At 35.6% G+C, this 22,632-nt stretch overlaps 2 protein-coding genes across 3 annotated transcripts; one reads left to right on the top strand and one right to left on the bottom strand.

The window, feature by feature from the left end:
• Window positions 1-7,325: 7,325 nt before the first annotated feature.
• Window positions 7,326-9,342, bottom strand: foxb1b (forkhead box B1b). Its single transcript, XM_026211916.1, has one exon. The coding sequence runs from the start codon at window positions 8,917-8,919 to the stop codon at window positions 8,026-8,028; it is 894 nt and encodes a 297-aa protein (XP_026067701.1). The 5' UTR covers window positions 8,920-9,342; the 3' UTR covers window positions 7,326-8,025.
• An 891-nt stretch (window positions 9,343-10,233) lies between these two features.
• LOC113049510 (uncharacterized) lies at window positions 10,234-21,153 on the top strand. Of its 2 annotated transcripts, XM_026211915.1 has the most exons (10): window positions 10,234-10,462; window positions 10,568-10,663; window positions 10,778-10,930; window positions 13,008-13,144; window positions 14,019-14,155; window positions 16,891-16,984; window positions 17,069-17,407; window positions 17,695-17,878; window positions 17,963-18,090; window positions 18,242-21,153. In XM_026211915.1, exons 2-10 carry the CDS (start codon window positions 10,576-10,578, stop codon window positions 18,557-18,559), a joined length of 1,578 nt encoding a protein of 525 aa, XP_026067700.1. In that variant the 5' UTR covers window positions 10,234-10,462; window positions 10,568-10,575; the 3' UTR covers window positions 18,560-21,153. The 2 variants fall into 2 exon arrangements, with proteins under 2 accessions (XP_026067700.1, XP_026067699.1); XM_026211914.1 differs by having other exon boundaries at window positions 10,234-10,663.
• Window positions 21,154-22,632: the final 1,479 nt, after the last annotated feature.

Below are 22,632 nucleotides of genomic sequence, written 5' to 3'. Positions count from 1 at the left end.
GCTGTGATTGTGACCACTAGAGGGAGAGAAAAACATAGTTTATTAGTGAATGACCAATAACAAGCTAACAAGCTCAAATAAAGAGGAGAAGATGATGTTTGTAAAGTCGCACACAAAGCAGAGATCCACAAAGTATGTCATAAATATATGCACATGCATTTTTTTCATGAATTTCTCTAAAAACTGGGAAAGAATTTATTAATTTGCTTTTGATCCACTCTTAAACTCCAATGTAAAACTGGTAAAAGAAAGTTCCAAGGATTTCTCCTTGGTGGCAAGTCCAAGGAAAGCAGGGAGGTTTCTGTTCTCTGTTTCTTCTCCTTAGTGGTCAGACTTTTAGTGAGGGATTGGCTATGTCAGAACCTCTTGTATACTTCAAAGCTACCTGTGAATAAAAGCTACCCGTTGTTCCTTTCAAACGCAAACTTGGGAAATTAAAAGTGCTTCAGAAGCGCATTAGACCACCAAGCTCTGAATTACCACTCCAATACACAATGTGATGTTGACACCACCCCCTCTTCAGTCCCGTGGAGCTCTAGGGTGGGAGTCTTTCTCTTTCTCAGTAAGAGGCTTTACCCCAGCCTTATCTTACCCTTGTAACTGTCTCTTGTTGTCCTGAGTCGGGGTCTTTCTGGGTGTTTTAATGAGTCAGGAGTGGGCACCGTGACCCTGAATAATAAAATCCAACATTTCAGGATGACCACAGTACAGTGTATACTGAAACATTCAACATGATAGCCTGAAATCCAAAGAGGTGAAATGATGGTTATTTTGCACAGATTTTCAACTGTCCAACTATTTAGGTTTTTAATTGATAAAAAGGATTTTTGGAGAGGCAATATTTTATGATTTTAAATATAGCCACAGAACATATCCACTTTTAAAAATGTGAATGTTGTGCATTAGATAACAAAATGTCAAGTGGTGTTTATTTTAATGAAGATATACATAGCACAAGTGCACTTTTAAAGCATCTGTATTTATTCTGTTACTGTTATCTGTGTCAACTCAATGTAAACTGACTTTTAACATCCATTAAAAATACCTTTAGGATCAGGTGGTTAAATATACATAAACAAAAATAAAAATAGCTCTGAAAAAATATCTTTCTTTTTTTTTTTTCTCTGGTAATCTAATGCAACAGAATTCAGGAGGAAATGCAGAAAATTGCTCCACATATACTATAGTATCGCAATTGTTAAAAAATGAAAACTGAGGATTGATCAATGGCCAAGCTTCGCAGTGATGATCATAAATGTAAACTTTAATAATGAGCTTATAATTAAACCGTCAGAACTTTATTCAAACACTGTGCCATGAATCAGACGGTTTATGAGTTCCTGAGAGCTTTGTTTGTTGTAATGGAACTTTACCAGGAGGCAATCTGTTGTCACAGCAATCAGCTGCCATGGCTTGAATAAATCATTCTATTCAGCTACAGCTCATTCTGTTTGATTTGCTTTGACCTAAATAGTACAGCTCACATTGAGGTACAGTTGCCCTTTGTGTGCGTCCATCTGTACTTCTCTGAGTTTCAAGGAAAAATTAAGCCTGGTTTTTGTATGAGTTAAATAATCAGTTCTAGACTCCAAATGTATATATCCTGCTGTCAGGAATTGCTAACAATATTTATTGAAACCATAAAAAGTTATGTAAAAGTTAAACCAGTAATAAATATAATATAATATAATATAACATTGCATGTCTGCTTAATGAAATTAACACATTTAGTTTTTATTTTTTATTTTTTATTTTTTTTTTTACTGTGCAATCAATATTGTGATATTGACCAGTTCGCAGTTACAGTATGTATCATTTTCCGCTCTGGTTGAGAGAAGTGGACTTGTTGGAATGAAAACCAAGTCAGTTTCCTTCATCCATTGTGTGATAATTGGCTGAAGTTTAAAAGGGAGCAATCAAATTGACCCTTATTTAGAAAGAGTGCTTTTATGGAGGCTTGAGTCATTTACTCTCACAGACTAACTGTTTCCACTATAATCAGCCCACCCACTTTCTTGAGGCCGCGCACCTGTGGAAGACAGATACAAGTCCCTGCCCATCCAGGTGTCAGACACTATATCTAAATACACTTTTTAGGCTTCTGTTCTGTGTTCATACCACCTCTTGTAGGATGAAAAATCTGATCTACAGATACATGATGATACAGTGTTAAGCCAACAATTAGCACAGGTTAGTTAGAAAATGGACGCAATAGTTGTGTTTGCAATGGTTTTGTTACGCAAGGAATTTCATGGTAGTTCAAAGTACACTGCTCATTACTAATTATCTTCTCATTGACTTTTCACACAGAGGAGTAAATCCCAATTACAGTTACAAGTGTCAGTTATTAGTTCCTGACATTGGGAAGGACTTAACACAGATCAAAGAAATTCAGGTCATTGTTATAAGCCAGTAGAAAATGATGAAATGAAAATCCTTCCTGTTAATGAAACACTGGGAGGAACGGTCATAAAGCCAAAAGTAGTTTGCTGCCTTGTTTAGTTCATTTTAATTTCAAGGTTGTATTATAATAATTTAGATTAAAGAGCTGTAGGTTTAGCTTCTAGCTTCTCATAAAATCATCATTTTTGATAGATATGTTGTGTTCCTTCTGGGAATCCTTAAAAATGTGACTCGAAGCTGGAAGCAGCAACTGACCTTTAATACTTAAAACCCCAGTTATCTCCTCTATCTGTCCATCTCGCTCTGTGCACAGAAACATGCTGCCCTTTGTCACCTCAGGTGCGAATAACCCTTTGAAGTGTCATAGAGGTGTTAGTTTATGAGAAACCAGGAAGATTCCTGCTCGGCCTAAATCAGCCTTTCAGTCAGCGGCTGCAGGGGAAACAGCAGAGCTCAGTCTGTCATTACACACACACATTTAAAAGATCACAACACCTGAGAGCTGAAGACGCCCCAGAGCTTCAGAGAAGAACTGCAGTTAAGGTGGGGTGTTAATCATTGCATTGTTTTTGTGAAAATGACTGTTTGTGTGGACTGGTTGTTAGGAAAAGTGACGTCCTGAAGCATAGTTATCATTTCAAATCTTTAGCCATCTGTTTATTTGCTTGCCCGCCAAGTCTGTGGTTATTCTGTGGAATTGGGGATGCTTCAACACTGTTGATGCTGGTTGTTTTTTATGTCCGCGGGTTTAAGTGACCCCCAGAATGCAATTTTTACTAGAGGACACCCCTGGAAATGTGAATTTTGGGCTAGTTTTGAGTGACGATTCGGTGGGTTTTGTTGTGAAAACCTGGCAACCCTGCCTGCCTTTGCTCTCCTAATGTGTTAGGGGAAAATCAGGTTGACACTATATATTAGATTGTAATGTTTCACACGTAAAATAATGCTTTTCAGCTGGGACTTGATTTAACTTGATTAAAGTAAAATAAAGTCTTCAACAGCTAATACTGACACTTCTGGAGGCCTAAAAGTGATATTGTTGCATTTTTCTTTCAGCATATGTTGTCAGCATTGCACAAGAGCAGCAGCAGCTGAAGGCCCCGTCATCTTCAGGCTGTCAATCATCTGCTGTTATGAAGGTAGAGGGTCTTTGGCGCCACTTTACCTGATCAGAATCTGACTTTGTATTATTAGTGAGTGCTCTGACACCAAACTTCTTGAGGGCTTCTTCTTATTACAAGCCTTTTTTTTTTTTTTTTGCATGAAAGTTTGGGGTATGTAAAGTTTATTATTAGGAAATATTATAATTTAAAATAACTATTTCTTTTATTTTAATATCTATTAAAATGCCATTTATTCCTGTGTTTGCAATGCTGAATTTTCAGCATCACTACTCCAGTCTTCAGTGTCATATGATCCTTCAGAAATCATTCTAATATGCTGATTTAATGCTCAAGAAACATACATCAATGTAAAAAAAAAAAAAAACTTTTTGTGAAAAACATGATATATTTAGTTTGTTTGACAGTGTTTTAGTGTAATATAAAAAAGAAAAATCAGATTCAATTAGATTAAAGTCATAATGTTTTGAGAAAAAAAAGTCAATTACGAGAAAGTCATAGCAATGAGAATTAAGTTGTAGCAATTATGAGATTAAAGTTATAATATTTTGAAAGTAGCCTATAGAAAATTTAAATGAACAGATTTATTTGAAAAATATTATTTTGTAACAGTATAAAAGTCTTATCCTTTTGATCAATTTAATTCAGTGTGATTTATAATCCTTGGTTAATGAAAGTATTAGTTTATTTTAAAGAAAAGACTTACTGACCCAAAACCTTTTGTTAACATATTCTTTCATTCTGATGAAAAGATTTAAATACATATATTTAATGTAAAAAGTGAAGATTCAGAAGTTTTTGGTAATTGTTAATTTGCCCAGTGCATTTAATGATTGTCCCTTTTAACGAGACAGAAACTCACAACTATTGTACTTTTAAGTGTTTTTGGCACTGGATATACATCTACCGTTTTTGCATTGTGTGTTGTAAACAAAACAAAAAAAAACTTAAACACACAAAAGGGTGCTGTTCCTCTCACTGGAGGTCTCTTAGTGAAACAAAGCACATGCATTTGCCCACTCACAACACCAAACACACAGACATGCAGGGGATTGATCACTCACACCAGCATTGCTGTGTCAACGCATCCAGTCGCCTGGCAACATGTTGAAAAGAGTGAAGTGCATTGATGGGACACAATAGTTCTGGCCAGTGCTTGCTGGCTGATGTTTTATGGCTGACCAAACAGTCCTTTCCGCCCCTGCTCCACTCCAAAAACTTGAGAGTGTTTCAAAATACTTTCTTTGAAATTATTTTGTGATCCCTCATTTTTTCAGATGGAGACTGGGGAGATGGGATTTAGCTCTACAAACATTGATAATAAAATTCAGTGTCTTACAACCTGTAAAAGATTATATAATATGTTAGATCACTTTGATAATGTTTACTTTTGGTATTTAGCTTTTCAGTTTATAATAAAAAGTCCAGAAAAATCTTATGTCCAGTGGTCAGTGGATGGACTGCTGGGAGCTGTTGTTTCTTGCGCTAATATTGCCAGTCCCGCCCAGTGGTGTAATTTGTCTCACAGTCTCTGCTTAGGAGCATGAATTAAATGTTGACACACGGTGATTTCATGCACACACAGGCGTTTGGCTGGGTCAAGCAGAGAGTCTCCCCTGCACCTGCTGCTGCTTTCAGTTTCAGCCATGCTGATTATTACGGCTTAGCTCAAATACTCTTGCACTGTGAATCCTGTACAAGAGTCAGCGTCAGGAGAGAAATTGGCACACAACATACTGTACGTTTTATGCTCATTAAATTTTTATTCTTATAAAGATTTGTGTTTTAAAAGATTCTTTGAATCTAAATACATTGGATAAATGAGGTGGATATTGAAGGGTGGTAACCGCTGTTTTGGTTAAACAGGTCTTTAAAGACTTATGAACACCGTTTGTGTGCTTGATTTTCACTCTCCAGGCTCCACAGCTTGTTGATTTATGGCCATATAAATATCCCTGCCATCCCCTGCCTGAGCATGTTCAGGTATTTTGCTCATAAATATGCACGCCCAAAATTAATAACGCCACAGTTAGAAATAAATAAGGCTATTTAGCTTACTGCGGGCAAAATTTCCCTCCAAATAAGTTCTGTGAGTTGATTTCAAGTTTGATGACATGAGTTTTTCTACAGTGATTATAAATAACATGTTCCTGTCCATTCCATCTCTTGTGATCCAAGTTAAGGCTGCTTCATTATTCAGGCCACTTCCCATATGCATTAAGAAATGGATCAATTACATATGCGAATTACCTTGGATGTTTCCCCATTTGAATACATTCTTTTAATTAAAGTTGTGTATGAAATGTTATATATAGTGAACAAACAACCTTTAGTATGACTACAATATATTCCTGTTATCTGATGTCTCTGATCACCTAGCAAAACAAAGAGACTTCAAATCTTCTATATCTCAAATCATGTCATGTGTCAGTAAAAGCTAGAATACTTTTTTCAGTTCCATTTAAATGTTAAGAAATTAAGATAAAAAATGCTTACCTCTTCATCAGATCATAGTGTTTATAGCATACGGTGTAAATTCACTGTTCACATTTACTGTTGAAATGTTTTGTATAAAAAAAAAAACCTGATGCAAATACAAGTTTTCTGTTATTTCACAAACATCTGGATTGAAGTTGATGGCTTATTGAAATGCAGCAGACAGCCTCGTTTGTAAAATTATATTATTCAGTTCCCCATATCATTATAAAAATAACTGAGTAATTTATATTATTAAAATAAAAATGTAGAAAATAGTAGCATTTTTGTTCTAGAAAAAAAGTAGTTAAAAAGGCACAGGTAAGTGAAGATCACTTGTCATTTCTTGGTTCATAGCCTTGTCATTTCATAGTTAATACAGTTAATAGATCATAGATGAATTTAATTTATGTGGGCTATTTGGAAACTTGAGCCGCACATAGAAATTTATATTTATTTTATTTTATTTTTATTTTTTTAATCATAGAACTAACTCAAGTTAAATAAGCTGTTTTATTTTACTATGATCATTTTGTTTTTAGCCAATTGATTTTTATTGATATATGAAGTTAGTTCTCCTTAAGATGCAAGTAATCACAGGTATTTCATCACGTCAACTTTAAATGGCCATGTTCCAGTAAAGTTTAGCAAACCAGAAAGTGAATAATACTTTGTCTTAATTTTGAAGTGTCTATTTTGTGAAATGTTTATTTCATTTTCCCCAGAAGTGTTCTTGTGGTATTTTACTTAAGGCACATCTTTAAAAATATATTTCCTTTAATGCAAATTGCATTAACTGTTAAAATATTTTTGAGGGGCTATAGCTCTACACTATGTATTGAAGATTTATGACACAAGTCAGTAAAGGAACACACTTGAGGAATTGAGGAAATAAGCAAACATGCAAAAGCAGCTTTGTTCATATTGCACGTCACTTAATTTGAATATGAATCAATCTCGATTCGGATTCATTGATTTTAATTAAATTATGCAGACATGCTTCCTTTTATTTAATCAATTCCCCTGCGATTCTACTACATTTATGCATAAGACAAACAAAGTTCTTGCTTTCACACTTAACCATTGGCCTAACAAGTGTATTTTGAGCTTTGGATAGTTTTGAAATTTACAACATGTAATTAGGCTATTAATTGTTCATTATTATAAGGTTTATTATTATTATGTGGCTGTTTTTGTTGTTGTTGTTTTTTGTTTTTGTTTTTTACCGTGCATTGAAACAAATCTCTTAAACTGTAATGTTAATAATGCAAAATAACCCTTTTATAAAAAATTAAAATAACATAAGGATATTTTAATGAGGTTTGATGACAAAGTTTATCATTTATTTCAGGTATACGTGGAAAAGCAGCATGCTAGTATAAGCTACATCAGAGCATGTCAACATTGTACAGAAAACATATATACAACAGCTTTGACTATTTCAACGAAGCGGATAAATTAGGCTGAGCATTGTTCACAGAACAACATCTTTCCATATCTGTAACGTCACACCAAAAGTGCATTATTTCCATTTTTATATTTCGTCACTGCCACACGAAAACGCTGCAGCATCTGTGCTTTATACATGCCATTCTCAGTCTTTTCCTGTTTCTTTAGTATACTTATAATGTCGGTGAGACTTATGGTTTAAAAATAGACCGAAATAATTTCAGGTTTCAAGTAAAATTATCTACATGAAGAATAATCGTATTGTGATTCTTCTTAATGAACGTTACTTTCCAAAACTCTGTATGCCTGTTGTCACGTTTTCAATTCCATAGTCCGTTGTGCATTTTTCAATAGGATTCTTGACCATTGATAATATGAGGTAGCCTAAATTAATGACAGATATGCCATAGACAAATAGAACTATAAGCAAACTTAACAGAATATTTAATTTTAAAAAGTCACTTTCTATCATTTTACAGGTTTTGGATAAGATGGTTTGTATACTGCACTTTTTTTCGTCTTGCCTCAGTGAATCAAGGTGGATTTGTAAGGAAAGTTTGAAGTGCCTCTGAAAGTTTTAAGTGACCTCTTGACAGCGCACGGCGACCGAATGGAGCAGCGAGGTCGGGCTCGGTGTGGCGGGGCTGCTCTGGCCGGGAGACGTCGGGCTGAGGGACTGTGGAGATCCGGAGAGGAACGCTGGAAGGTGCGCGTGCAGCGCCGGGATGGACGCCACCGAAGCTGGAGCGGGTTTGATTGGCACAGGGATCGCCGGAAAACTTTGCGCGCCATGACTCAGGGATTTGAGTGGTACTCCATAGGCAGTAGTATACTCAGCATCTATCACATTACCGCTATACATGTGGGGCCAAGCCGTGGTCAACTGATTGTGTATCTGATAACCCGTAGTCATGGACTGCATGCTGGAGAAAGCAAGGCTTCCTGGCATTTTGTAGTCTCTAGCAATGATGTTTTCAATGGCAAATGGGTGTTTGAAAGTGGAGGGTTGAGACACACTTAAGTTGTAGCTGGTCATCTGAGGTAGATGTGTCCCTAAAGCGGTCATTCTGAGTTTCGCTTGTTGCTGGAGGTACTGCGCCGCGTCGGAGGGTTTTTGCAGGTGCTCGGAGGTGATCATCACTTTGAATCTCTTGCGGCGCCTCAGGAAGCTCCCGTTTTCAAACATGTCTCCGCAGTTGGGATGGAGAGCCCAGAAGCTGCCCTTGCCCGGCTGGTCCGGTCTCCGCGGGATCTTGATGAAGCAGTCGTTGAAGGAAAGGTTGTGGCGAAGAGAGTTCTGCCAGCGTTGTGTGTTTTCCCGATAATAAGGAAACCTGTCCATGATGAACTTGTAAATTTCGCTGAGCGGGAGCATCTTCTCCGGGCAACTTTGAATGGCCATAGCGGTGAGCGAAATATACGAATACGGCGGCTTCTGATCGCTATACGTGTTTCTTCCGGGACGAGGCATTTTCCCGATTGAATTACCTAAAGTTCAGTGATAAATATCTTCAGAACACTCCGAGTTTGTTGAAAGTCTCACACTGATCCGAAGTGAAAAGGCGGACATCTTAATAGTTCAGTTGACATTCAGTTAAAATCTATTCTTGTAAAAAGTTTTGAGCAAGTTAGGCCTATGCAGTGCCTTTCATTCGTTTGTTTTAGGAGTTTGTGAATTGCTGTCGATATAACTTCAGCAGAAAATCAAAATCTCAAAGTCTTGTCTCATAGACTCACCAGGACTTCTCTGTGTGTGCTAAAGTCTGTGAGCGTCTGTCCCCCTTTTTCAGTGTCTCCTCAAGAGCCCTCTGTGTTGTCACATGACAGTCTTCCTCAAAAGGAGGGGCACGCGCACTGTCTTCTAAACAGTTTTCGTTTACACCTCTTTCACGCGACCCGCTGATATTCTTCTGTGCCTTAGAAAAGAGGCGACTGGGTGGGAGATGTTGTGCACGTGAACTTCGTAAACATACACAGACGATGGACTGCCAGCCATTTACGCAAAAAATAATTATATGTCTTCTTAGTATACCTCACGTAGCCTTTAGTTTTAAACCATAGCCTGCTAAGGCTGGTGTCTTTGAGGTGACTTTTTTGTCCGCGCAGCAACCATAATTCAAATCTTATCGACATTATTCTCCCGAATTAGTTCTGAAGCATAACTTTTGTTTTTACACTTTAAAAATATTTTTCCTAATTAGTCTCATAATTAACTTTTAACATATAGGCCTCATAATTAACTTTTAAAATGCATGGTTATTTATTTAAAATCTGTGCTAAATTAGGCCTACGATTACAACATATTTCCAGAAGCTATTATGTTGCAAAATCTTTATTTTCATCCATTTATTTTCTTTCATTTCTATTCAAATTTCAACTTGATTTTCTTTATCATAGGCTAATCAAGTTTAGTGCATCCGTTTTGTTTTACTTTAAGACACCAATTAAATATTTGACTTTTAATTAGCTGTTTATTTAGAGTGCAATGTTCTGTAGTCTTTAATCATAATAACTCGGTTTCTTTAGGAGGTCTGATAGCCTACTTCTTTTACTAGCCCTGTGTAGCTGGACAGTCACAGACCACACGCAGACAGCGTCTCATTCAAACTGCAGCTGAAGAACGGAAGCAATCTGCATATAAGCGCAATTGCGGTACATGTTGGAATTTAGCTTCTATATTTATATTTTTAAATAACTGAACGCGTTTAAATTCAAAGTGAGTTTGAATTAAATCCATAAATTCCTTTACTTTTATTATCAGAGTGAGGTTTTGTGCACAGTAAAATTACCAGTGTAAAAAATGCAGTGTTAAATGTTAATAACTCCCAAAAAGTTGAATTAACAATCTACAGTGTTGATGAGTACACCCTGTCTTTGTAGTTGCAGGGTGCAACATTATGTGATTTTATTTTTACACTAAAAGTGCAAAAAGACGCGCCAAATTGTCTTGACTCCACCCTCAACGACTGCCTTGTGGGGCAATTACGCCATTTTGTCTGCATGCGACGGAGAAGGTAAGTCTGTTTCTGTGCTTTTCTTGTGTTAACATTATTTAAATAAAAAATACACATTATCTCGAATACGTTTAGAAATAACTGTTCTGCTGATGTTTCTTTTAGGATTAAGGATGCTCATTAAAGTGAAGTTCAACCATGAACAAAAGTTTGTTAAAGTTTCTGGCGCCGACCTGAAACTCTCTGATTTTCTGGATGAAGGTAACGTTAACTTGTTAATTTACTTGTAAAATGAATTTTTAGTTGTGTTTGTAGCTGCCATTGACTTTAAGAATTTTTAATTTTAAACTGAAACTCGTTTTGGTTTGTTCACAGCCTTTGTGAAATTCGGAATTCCCGCCTCCAAACGCGCAGAGACCAGGCTCTACGATTCGTCTTACACAGAAGTTGATGAGGATGTTTTCGAGGAGGTTATAAAGCAGCCAAATTTAGGCGTTTTTATTCTTCGATTCGAAAACTCGTCACAAGGTAATTTATCTTTGTGTGTGTGTGTGTGTGACTGTAAATGCTATTGAGCTTTAAATAATGTTGTTTGAGCCCTTTCAGTATTAAAACAAATGGCCCTTTACACACGATTTGACCATATTTTTTTCTAAATATTAAAAATCTAAAAGATGCGCATCAAATTTGACACCTATATAAACAGTTTTAAAGTTGGTTTTATGAGTTTAAGTCGTTATCTTCAAAGGCTATTTAAGTTAGAAACGTTGTGTGTAATTTTAGAAACGTCCCTAAATTGGCGAATATCAAACGACAAGTTACGTTTAAACCCGTTTTTATTGCTAAACCAATAAGTGTGAAACTCCTTTTGCTAATGAATGTACATTACTGAAAACGCGTTAATGCGACGGTTTACGCATTTATCGAGTCACACCCTGGCCGTTTCTCAATACCAAGAACGCAAAGTTCGGACTTGGCAAGATCGACTCGGGAGTGCAAACTCCTAAGAACGGGAGGACGCAAGGTCTTTAAAAGGAACAGCTGCGTACTTGATAACGTCACTCAGCTCGTCTTAGCTACTCCGGTTATCCTTACTGTATTTACAATAAGATGAAATATAATATCAAACACCACTGCTTCTTCGTTTTCATTTAAACAATAATAGCCACAAAAATGTAGTTCAGGTAGGGCAGATATATTTAGATTATCTTCACTCACTGTATGTATACTTATAACAAAATGAAATATAAAACACAACCACATATAAAATATAAAATACACACACAAATACAAAAAACGTTAATATGGGGTTCAGGCAATATTTGCATATATATATATATATATATATATATATATATATATATATATATATATATATATATATATATATATATATATATATATATATACACTCTGATTATCTTTACTGTATGTATTAATGTATGACTACGCTGCCTCTTTTGGTTATGTTAGTTTTAATGAAAAAATAATAGCCATTAAATATGTATAAAAGTATAAGTATGAAATATAAGAGGCTTATATAATAGGAAATAAAGACAAAAGCAAACAATTCAGGCAAATGTATGCTACATCAGCGCTGTAATATAAAAGTTAATATAAACTAAAATTTGTGTTCCGCCCAAACGATATGACCAGGAACAAATAATAGATTTATGAAGATTGTCTGTTAGATACAGCTAAAACAAATGATATTTCATGTTTAACTACTACAGACACATCCAAGCTAGTGGCAAAGGTCAGAAGGACAAGCTGAGGTGAGACTGCACTCGGCGGTATATATGAGCACTGAGTGCCCGGTGATCACCTGGAAATAGGCGAAGCAAATTTTCAAATATGCACCATCTTTATAAATAAACTGCAGATTTGAGTTTTAAACAACTAGCCTACGTTCCCGCCTGAAAAACCCTTAAATGTACATTTCATGAAACAATAATAGTAATATTTTGAAAATTATGCGGGTTTTGTCCTCTGCCATTAACGCTCGCTGGTTGTTGCAAAATGCATTGTGGGTTACCTGCTCCCTCAAGTTCACACAAGTCACATTTTGATGCATCCTTGATAAAAGGGGAAACATCCCAAGAACAATAACACATCCGGGGATTTGAACTGTACTTGGCTAGATGTGAACTTTGAATTAGAACAGTACTTGGGCAACAACTGATGACATTTCACAAGTCCACAAGAATGCAAGTACAGACAAGAATGCATATTGAGAAACGGCTCCTAATTCCACCATTAAAAAAATGCAGCCGATGTATTGAGGTGAGGACTTGTTAAACGGAATAAAAATTTGTCATAACCATGCAGGCGGGTTGCCATATGTCACCAAATAAATTAAATAAAAACTTAAAATAGAGCATATATGAAAAAAACTTTTCAGTCTTCCAATACTAACTTGTGAATTGTATAATGCCCTTTGTGCTCTGCATGTCCTTCGCACTTAATATTGTGTATGTAATTTTGTCATAACGGCGGCAAGACAGCAGGGCTATCGCCTAAATTTTGCACAAGGTTTTGTGGTTGTTTTCAGAATCAGAAAGAGCTTTATTTTAACAGTCATTTGATGACAATTATTTTTCAATAGATTTGGCCCAGGTCCCTTCTGTGACAAGTGAAGAAAGCTCATTGCAGAATGCAAACTATGAATCTGATGACACCAGTCTTCTAAGTGATGGAAGTCCTTCAAGAAAGCAACAGAGGGTTGAAGACGAAGCCAGAATTGTGAGTCTGTGATTTTTGCATTGTATATTATTCTACAGTACAAATTTTAAACCTGACTATGAAAAACAAGAAATGTAACTGTGTGACTACTGACTACACAATCTCTGGCCCTTTTCACACCTGGCATCAACATGACTTGGATGATAGTCACAACTAGTAAGCCAAGACACATTGCTGTTTAAATCTTGTCAATTATATATGTCTTTTGTGACTGCTTTTGATTTCATGGTGAATGTTTTGCTGCTTTAAAGAACACATCACTTGCAGGGTATTAAAGGGTTAGTTCATCCAAAAATGAAAATTCTGTCATAAATTACTCACCCTCGTGTTGTTCCTAACACGTAAGACTCTCATTCAGTTTTGGAACACAAATTAATATATTAGTAAGGAAATCTTTCCCTCTATTGACAACTGATGCAGCTGCAATGTTCAAGGCCTAGAAATATAGTAAAAACATCCTTGAAATAATTAATGTGTCTCCAGTGGTTCAACCTTAAATTTATGGTTATGGGAATGGGATTTTTATTTTTATTTTTTTGAGCTAAAAAAACAAAAATAATGACTTCATTCAACAATTTCTTCATCAATCTGTAAAAAGTCCACGTTGAAATGGTAAACTAACATCTATTTAAAAGAGCCTAAAGCAGGACAGAACCTGGAGGACAGAAGAACCCTATCCTGGAAGCACACTGTTTACGGATTGATTTAGGAGTGAAGAAATTTAATAAAGTCATTTGTTTGTTTTTGCACACAAAATACATTCCTGTCACCTCATAAAATTAAGGTTGAACCACTGGAGTCACATGGATTATTTCAGAATGGTTCTTGAGAGGGATATGGTTTGTCAATAATTGTATTACGTAACACTTTGCAGTTGGTCCAAAAAATCCTGCAGACTAAACCTGGTGGAGACGCAATCATCAGGGAATACAACAAAACCAAAAGCTTGACTGACAGCACCAGGAGAAAGATGATCAAGATTCTTACTGCAGATATGACTGAAAAACACAGGTAATCTGATGCCGTCCCAAAAGATTCTCCCACAGAACACAAATGACAATTTTAGAAGATCTGGGCACATATTCACAAAACATCTTAAGGCTTAATGTAGCTCATAACTCACCAATTTAGAAGAAAATCTTAAAAAGAATGGGTGTGTCAGTCCTAAATTTAGGACTCCTAAATTTTGCTCTAAGAGTATTTAACAAAGCATTTTATCATTAAAACTAGCTCCTAAATCTGTGAAATCTTAGGAGCAGTGAAGAGGACTCCTAAGTCACTAAGACCAAGCCACAAACTATCCTAATATGGCTTTTGGCATATAATTTTGATAATGAGCTTTTAAAAAGGTATCGCCTTTGGTTTTGGAGGTTATCCCAATCCATTTTTTTCTCTGATTATATCCTTGTTTTCATTAACCTGCTGGGCAAGAAGTAACAGCTGTGCTTGTGTCCTGTTTGGTTTTCTTTTACATTTGCATGTATTACTATCAGCCATGATTATTCTACTCTGTTTATTAAAAGGCTGTTTATATGCATATTCACTAATTGTTTAAGAGGCCGTTAGCTGAACATATGACACTTGCATTTTAAAATCTTTATTTGAATGTGGCAATTAACATTTTTATTTTTAAATCTTTATTTGAATATGGCATCATATTGCGTTCTCTGACAGAGACTATCAGCCAATCACTGTGTGCATAGTTAGTAAGCATGCTGACATCCACAGCAACAAGGTCAACCCCGCCCTTTCTCTGAGCTTAAGACTTCTCTGTATTCCTAATTAAAAGTTTGTCCTAATAGGTTTTAAGAGAAAACTATTAGCTAAAAACTTTTACTGCAGTTTAGGTGAACTCTTAGTGGTAGGATTAAATGTTTTGTGAATACGGGCCCTGATCTGTCAGCTTCTTAAAGGGTTATTTCACCCAAAAATTTTAATTCGGTCATTAGTTACTCACTCTCATGTCGTTCAAAACCCGTAAGACCTTTGTACATTTTCGGAACACAAATTAAGATATTTTTGATTTAAATCCGAGAGCTTTCTGACCCTGCATAGAGAGCAATGCAACTTAAATTTTCCCAGACACTGAAACCTAGTAGGGACATTGTTAAAGCATAAATAAAGTCATTATTTTTGTTTTCTTTGTGAACACAAATATTCCATAGCTTCATAAAATTATGGTTAAACCACTGATGTTACATGGACCATTTTAACAATATCTTTACTACATTTCTGGGCCTTGACTGTGGAAGGACCCTTGTTGTCTATGCAGGGTCAGAAAGCTCTTGGAATTCATAAAAAATATCTTACTTTTTGTTTCGAAGATGAACAATGGTCTTACGGGTTTGGAATGGCATGAAGGTGAGTAATTAATGATAGAATTTACATTTTAGGGTGAGCTAACCCTTGAGTAATCCAAGTCACATTTAGAGCAATAAAACAATAATTCAAATTACTTCATTTGATCAATTAAAGTGAAAGTTTACACCAAATGAAAGTGAATTTACTCATCCTTATTGAGCTGTCAAAATGGCTGAAAAACTAAATTAAAAATTTTTACTTAAATATTATCAATATTCTAATTATGTTAGAATTTAAAAGGCATAATTTCAGTTATGGGAAAAAAAGCTTTTGGCTTCTCTCCTGAGGCCACAAGAAGGCGCATCGAGTAAAATATTATGCATATAATTTCTTCAAAGCATAATAAAATAAAAGGACTATCTTTGAAAAAATTGCATAATGTTTAAAATAATGTTTATAAACCATATATAATTATTAAACTTGCTTAAACAATTAGAAACAAAACAACATCATGCATGTATGTATAGTTTAATACAAAGGACCAAAAACCAATCAAAAAGAATACTTTCTTCGTGTAAAAACTTGATATGCAGTGGGGTGGGGAAAACTGCTATATAGTCTTGAGACATGTTTTTTAAAAGTTGAACTTGCATATATTTGACATAGCTTTACATGCGGCTATCTTGTGTGAGAGGCGAGTGCAACATTGATATATGTCCCTCTAGAAAATGCAATAAATGTTTTGTGTGAACGGCTTCAGTTTTGACATACACAACATCTTCCCAGCATTGATTGTTCTCTTTTTCCGCAATATTTTGAATGAACAACGTAGCAGCACCGCATCTAGTGGGTTAAACTGGATAGGCTTAAAATGCAATGACACTTCATCGTCGCAACGCGTGCGCCACTGATAAGGCTGCCTGACGCACACCTAAAATTCAAATGCAGATTTTTTAAATTCGATAAGTAAAAAAAAATAAAAAAAAACAGCCCTACATCCTTATATTCATGCCAAGATGTAGGTGTTTTTTTTTTTATAGAAAAACAATAAAGAATATTTTTAGCAGATACTGTGGTCCTTGGAGGTTTAGATAATGCAAGTCAATGCTTAGCATTCCTTTGAGAGTCAAAAAAATCATATCAGGTTACACTAAATTAATACCCATGGCTCATGATGATACACTGAGGTCTTATGAAGTTAAAAAATCAGTCTGTGTAAGAAACTGAACATTAACTAGGGCGGCTTGATTATGGCAAAAATCATCACAATTATTTTGGCCAATATTGTAATCTCAATATTATTTAACACGATTATGAGTGGGCCAGTTGACCAAAACTTTATATGACTGATTTATTTAAAGATTTCTCAATTCTCAATACCACAGCAGAATACTAGGGTAACTAATTAATAGACATACTTAAATGTCATTGTTTTATTTTGACAGCACATCTCCACCCAGAAATATTAGGGAAATGTATGCCCAAGGAATCGTTGCCCTGTTTCCATATCTTCGTGATCCCTACACAAAGAATGGATATGTAAGTGCAAATAATTTTTGTTAAAATCTAGTTATGGGGTAGTTGGTCACCTTTGTATTTATTAAGATGTGTTTGTTTTTAAAGGAACATTATTATGACCCTCAAAGTGGACAAGGTTACCTGACTTGGAAAATAAAGAACATTCAGAGGAACAGTGCATCATCAGAGAACTGTAGACGTTCCTCACAGTCTTTCAGTGGTGGCCCAACTTCGGAAAGAGAGGCTGCATCCAGCACAGATGTTATTCTCACTGAAGAACAGTGTAGAGAAGCAGTTTCTCTAATGAAACACACCTCAGAAGTGGACACCATCAAGATCAAAATGAAGGAGACATTTCAGTACCGTCGCAAGATGATTCAAGACCCAAACAGAAGCACTGATGTGTTGACAGAATTTCCACGCTTCTTGGATGTTCAAGGCCTGGTGAGAGAACATGTCTATGTGGTGATAAGAGAATTTCTTTAACCCGGTCATTGGGTTGGGGTAAAACAAATATTATAGGTATAATGCAAGTTCAGCTCAATTGACAACATTTGTGGAATTTAGTTCATTACCATTTACAAAGAAATATAAAACTACAATGTATGTGCATAGTCACACATTTTTGAGCTTTATGAATTCTTCTGTTAAAACACGTTATTTGAGCTGTAAAGTTGTTTGAAACATTTTTATTGTGTTTGTATTAATGAATGTTTATGATGTTTTTGCAGATTGAACAGGATTTTGTTTTGCTCTTTGGTGAAAAGACGACTTCTAAGCTTTTAGAAAGGTGGCCAACTACATTCATGCACAAAGTTATTCAGCAAAGCAAAAGTCTTAACTCCTCCCAAGCTCTTCAGGACTTGATTGACTGTGCCGAAATGACTGTGAAGGAGAATGAAATAGGGGATGCAGGTTAGACTGTCAGAGTTCAGTATAAGATTGTTTAGACTTCTCCATGTATTTTTTTTTCTGATGTCATTTATTTTATTTTTTCAGGATGGAACAGTGACATTGCTTCTATTCTTCTTTTACTTCATTTGATCCCACCTTCACCACAAGGCAGAAAGAGACCTGGAAAGATGTCCGCATCTCAAGCAGAAAAACACCTCGTCATCTTCAAAAAGGTAAATTTGGTCTTTACTGTCATTTCCTGTAGTCTGCCGAAAATCAGTGTCTGATGGGCTAATTGTATTGTGAAAAATTAATGTAGAGAGAGTCAATTGGAGAGCTGATTTAATTATTTTTTTTTATTTTTTTTTTATTTTTTATCTTTAGGCCGGTACTAACATACAAGAGCACCTGGACTCAATTGAAGAAAGCACACAGCCATACCTGCTTGCCATGGGTCCAAAGAAGAACAGCATTCATGTATACTACATCATTCTCGACAAGAAAGCCATACCGTGCAAATCAGTGAGTGGTCTCAGTGCCTTTGATGAACTTTTCAAAGCGCACTTTGTGTTTGGTGCATCTTACAGCAAAGTCCTGCACAACATGTACACCTTTGTACAAACAACAGTTTTTCAGATTGACATTGGGAAAGTCAAAGAGTGCCCAAGAGTTGCTGAACTCAGAGCTAGATTCCTGCGTTAGATTTGATTGCTGGGAAAAATGATTTGTTTTGTTTGTTTTTGTTGTCTGAAAAACACAAATGTTCTTGTTCGACATCTAAAGTTAATTCATGGGCTCTTGCCTGGCAAATCACTTAGACTGAAATGTGGTGAAGCAGGTTGCTGTTTAGAATTTGCAACTTTTTCAGGTTTTCGCAAACATTTAAAAAGAGTTCATGAAGCAGGTGAAGTTTTGTTATGTGTAGAGGATGATGCTGTTGTTCATAATGCAGTTGGGCTACCAAGTAATACTGATGTGGCTACATGTTCAAAGGACAGTTCTTTGCCAGTTCCCAGCAAAAACACTACCGATTTGTGTGCATCAGCAATAGCACAATTGCAAGCTGCAGGTGTTAGTCAGACTACTGTTGATACTTTTGTTATGTCTATGGAGGAAGTAGTTCAAGACATCCAGGATCAAGTAAAAGAGACCGCTATAAAATGCTTATTTTCAGAAAACACGGACATTAAAAGTTCAATTGAGCAGTCATTTCATGAAATTGAAAACCCTTTCACCATGCTTAATTCCATATCTAAACGAAAATCATATTTTACAAAAAAATGGGGAATTGTCCAGCCTGTGGAGAAAGTAATTGGGGTCAGATTTGACAGCAGAAAAAACAGGACTACTGGAACTTATGAGCAAGTTGCAGTGACTGACAAGTTTGCCTATGTTCCAATACTCCAAACATTACAGAACATTTTAAAGCACCCAAACACCACATGCAGGTTCAAGTCAGGTTTACCTAATAAAAAGGGTATTTACTCTGATATTGAAGATGGACTGTACATAAAAAGTAATCCCCTGTTTTCGACTGAAAAAAATGCACTTCAGATTCAATTGTATTATGATGAATTCGAAACTGCCAATCCTTTGGGCTCAAAAAAGGGAATTCACAAATTAGGCGGTATATATTTTACTTTGAGAAATTTCCCACCACAATTTAATTCATCTCTAACAAACATACATTTATGTGCACTTTTCCATGCCCAAGACATCAAAACATATGGATTTGATGCAATATTGGAACCTATTGTCAATGACATAAAAGTCCTTGAAAACAAGGGTATACAAGGACCTGCTGGTTTTGTGCGTGGAAGCATTGTCCAAGTAACGGGAGATAATCTTGGTTTACATGGCCTTTTTGGATTTGTTGAATCTTTTAGAGCTCGGAATAACTGTAGGTTTTGTCTCACTGAAAGGGAAGATTATCAAACTGTGTTCTGTGAAGATGAGCCAAATGTAACTTTCCGCACCAAAGAAACACACGTACGACACTGTGAAGCTCTACAATCAGACCCAACACTACAACATGTTTGTGGTGTGAAACGTACATGTTTGTTAAACACTCTGCAGTACTTTAATATATCAGACAACTTTTCTGTAGACATAATGCATGATATTTTAGAGGGAGTTGCTCAGTTTGAATTAAAACTTGTTTTAAAGTATGTTCAAGCTAATTTTTTGACAGCGAAAGAGTTGGATGGCAGATTAAATTCATTTAATTATGGGTACATGGAGAGGAGAAATCGGCCTCCTTCTGTAAAACTGGATGACGAGAGCAATGATTTGGGCATAAATGCAATACAGTGTTGGTGTCTACTTCGAAATGTGCCGCTGATATTTGGTGACATTGTGCCCCAAGACGATAAATACTGGCAATTACTACTACTTTTACTACAAATAGTGAACATTGTATTTTCTCCCATTTTAACTGAAGGACTTACTGTTTATTTGAAACACTTAATTACTGAGCATCACAGGCTGTTCAAGTGCTTATTCCCAGGAAAGAATCTGCTGCCTAAACATCATTTAATGTGTCACTACCCTCGGTGTATACGAAATATTGGGCCTATTGTTCACATGTGGTCAATGCGATACGAGTCCAAACACAATTTCTTCAAGACTCAACCAAAATGTTTCAAGAACATAACTAAGACGCTTGCCAAAAAACATCAGAATTTCATGGCATATAACTGGGAAGCCTTTAACCATGACAGAATTGTACTTGGACCAGGAAAGAATGTGTGTGTCAGTGACTTGAATGAAAGTGTTCAGATTGCATCTAAGTTGAACATTCCTACAGAAACAAATGTTCTCTCAGTGAAATGGGTGAAGTATAATGGAACTGAATATCGTTCTACCTTAGTTATTTGTGGTCAGGTAGACCTTGATTTGCCAGTGTTTTATAAAATCAGGGATATTATTGTCAGAAATGAATGCGTGTTACTGGTTACATCGCAGCTCAAAACTGTTTGTTTTGATGAACATCTTTTTGCCTACAGAATTGATCACAGACCCAGCGCATCTCTGAAAGTGTTTACTGTCAGTGAACTCACTTATTACAAACCTTTTGATGTGCAGATGTCCTATGGGTCTGATAATTTCTTTTGTTTTGTTGTACCCTACTGTAATCTTATTCAAATTTAGCTGTCACTTGTTCATGTCTCTGTGAAGTTAATGAGTTTGTTTTATCCATTTTGTATTTCTGTGCAACCCCTCATGAATTTGACTGAACTGTTGAATGTTGTTTTAAAGTAGCCACTTTGCCCAGTTTTTAAATAAAAAATAGTTGTTATATCTGTCTGAAGACTCTTGATTTTAGATTTGATAATGTACATTGACACCATAGAACAAAGTAAAAATAAATTTTGCACTAAAAGGAATACTTTCTTGATAACACTTTGACTAATCCATAGGAATAACAACAACATCAAAAGGTGTTAAATGACCCGTAGTGTAAAATTTTAAGGTGTTAAATGACCCCAGTGTAAAATTGTAAGGTGTTAAATGACCCCAGTGTAAAACTTTAATAACAATAGTAAGTGTAACAATCTACACTCTCAGTGTTATTTTTCAGCACTATAAGGTGCCATTTTAACACTGTAAATTCAACACTACAAACAGTGTACTTTTAACTCTGGAGAGATTGGGACCATATATGATCTTTAGTAGTGTTAAAATTAACACTTTAAGTGTTAAATTGACACTGCTGATTTTACTGTGTGATAGTCAATAGTTTCATATAATTTCACTGCTACATATTTCATAACTATTTATTGTAAATTATATTTTTATAATTAATAAATTATATTTGCCTACTTAATGACTTCTAAAAGATGGAAATGCATGTTATTGTAGGCTATTAATGTACGAATTAACAGAGGTTAGAGGTTAAAGGAATTCATTTTATTCAGATAATCAATAAAATCGAGAGAGTTGTTTGTAATTTTTATACAAATGTATATATAATTATAAATCTTCATCGATAAATATAGGCTAGTGAGTACTGTCCGGGATTACAGAATGTGTATCTTGGAGAAGTGTGTGTGTGCAGATGAGTCCTATAAGCACACAAGGACTGTCATAATTGGTTTGAGGAGAGTTGACGTCAAGGGCCTTTGATTGGAGGACGGATTTAGAAATCATATAATTATTTTATCTTTTTATAATGGCACATTTCATTTGAGAAAGATTTTAATACACAAGTGAATATTTAATCTCTACTATTGTCTTTTATTGTTGTCATCAATACATCTGGATAGGCATAAGCAGCTGGAGGAAGAAAGCTATGAATTATACAAAATGTACCCAGCATTCTCGGACCTAAGTGCTCCTGATGGAGTGCCCATGTATGTGTGTAGATGCTGCAGTTAACCCTTGACCACTACAGCACTGGGTAAGACTGGGAGCAGGTTGCTGCTGTATGCCGTGATGAATGATATTTAGTCTAATGGAGAACATGTGATGCATCTGTGTCTGATAGATGAGACTGGCCTGTAAATACAGCCCACTGATGACAGCATGTTGTCTCATCCTCAACCAGCTCAGAGCATCGGTTGTTCTTTATTATAGCTTTTTGTGCTCACTTTTGTGTTTGTATTCTGTTCTTTACTTGTCTTTTGCTATATATTTTTTTATTTCATGATCTGAAAGTTAATGTAAAACTTGTTAAAATATAACAAGAATTAAAGAGTGACTTACAATACCAATTCCTTTTCACAACTTACAGTATTAATGCCTTTATTTAAGACCTTGATGGGGCAGCTTTGACA

Source organism: Carassius auratus, chromosome 30 (assembly GCF_003368295.1).
Source record: "Carassius auratus strain Wakin chromosome 30, ASM336829v1, whole genome shotgun sequence".
Lineage (NCBI taxonomy): Eukaryota > Metazoa > Chordata > Actinopteri > Cypriniformes > Cyprinidae > Carassius > Carassius auratus.
Note: the sequence above shows the minus strand (reverse complement) of the source record. Positions and strands in the feature narration are given on the sequence as shown.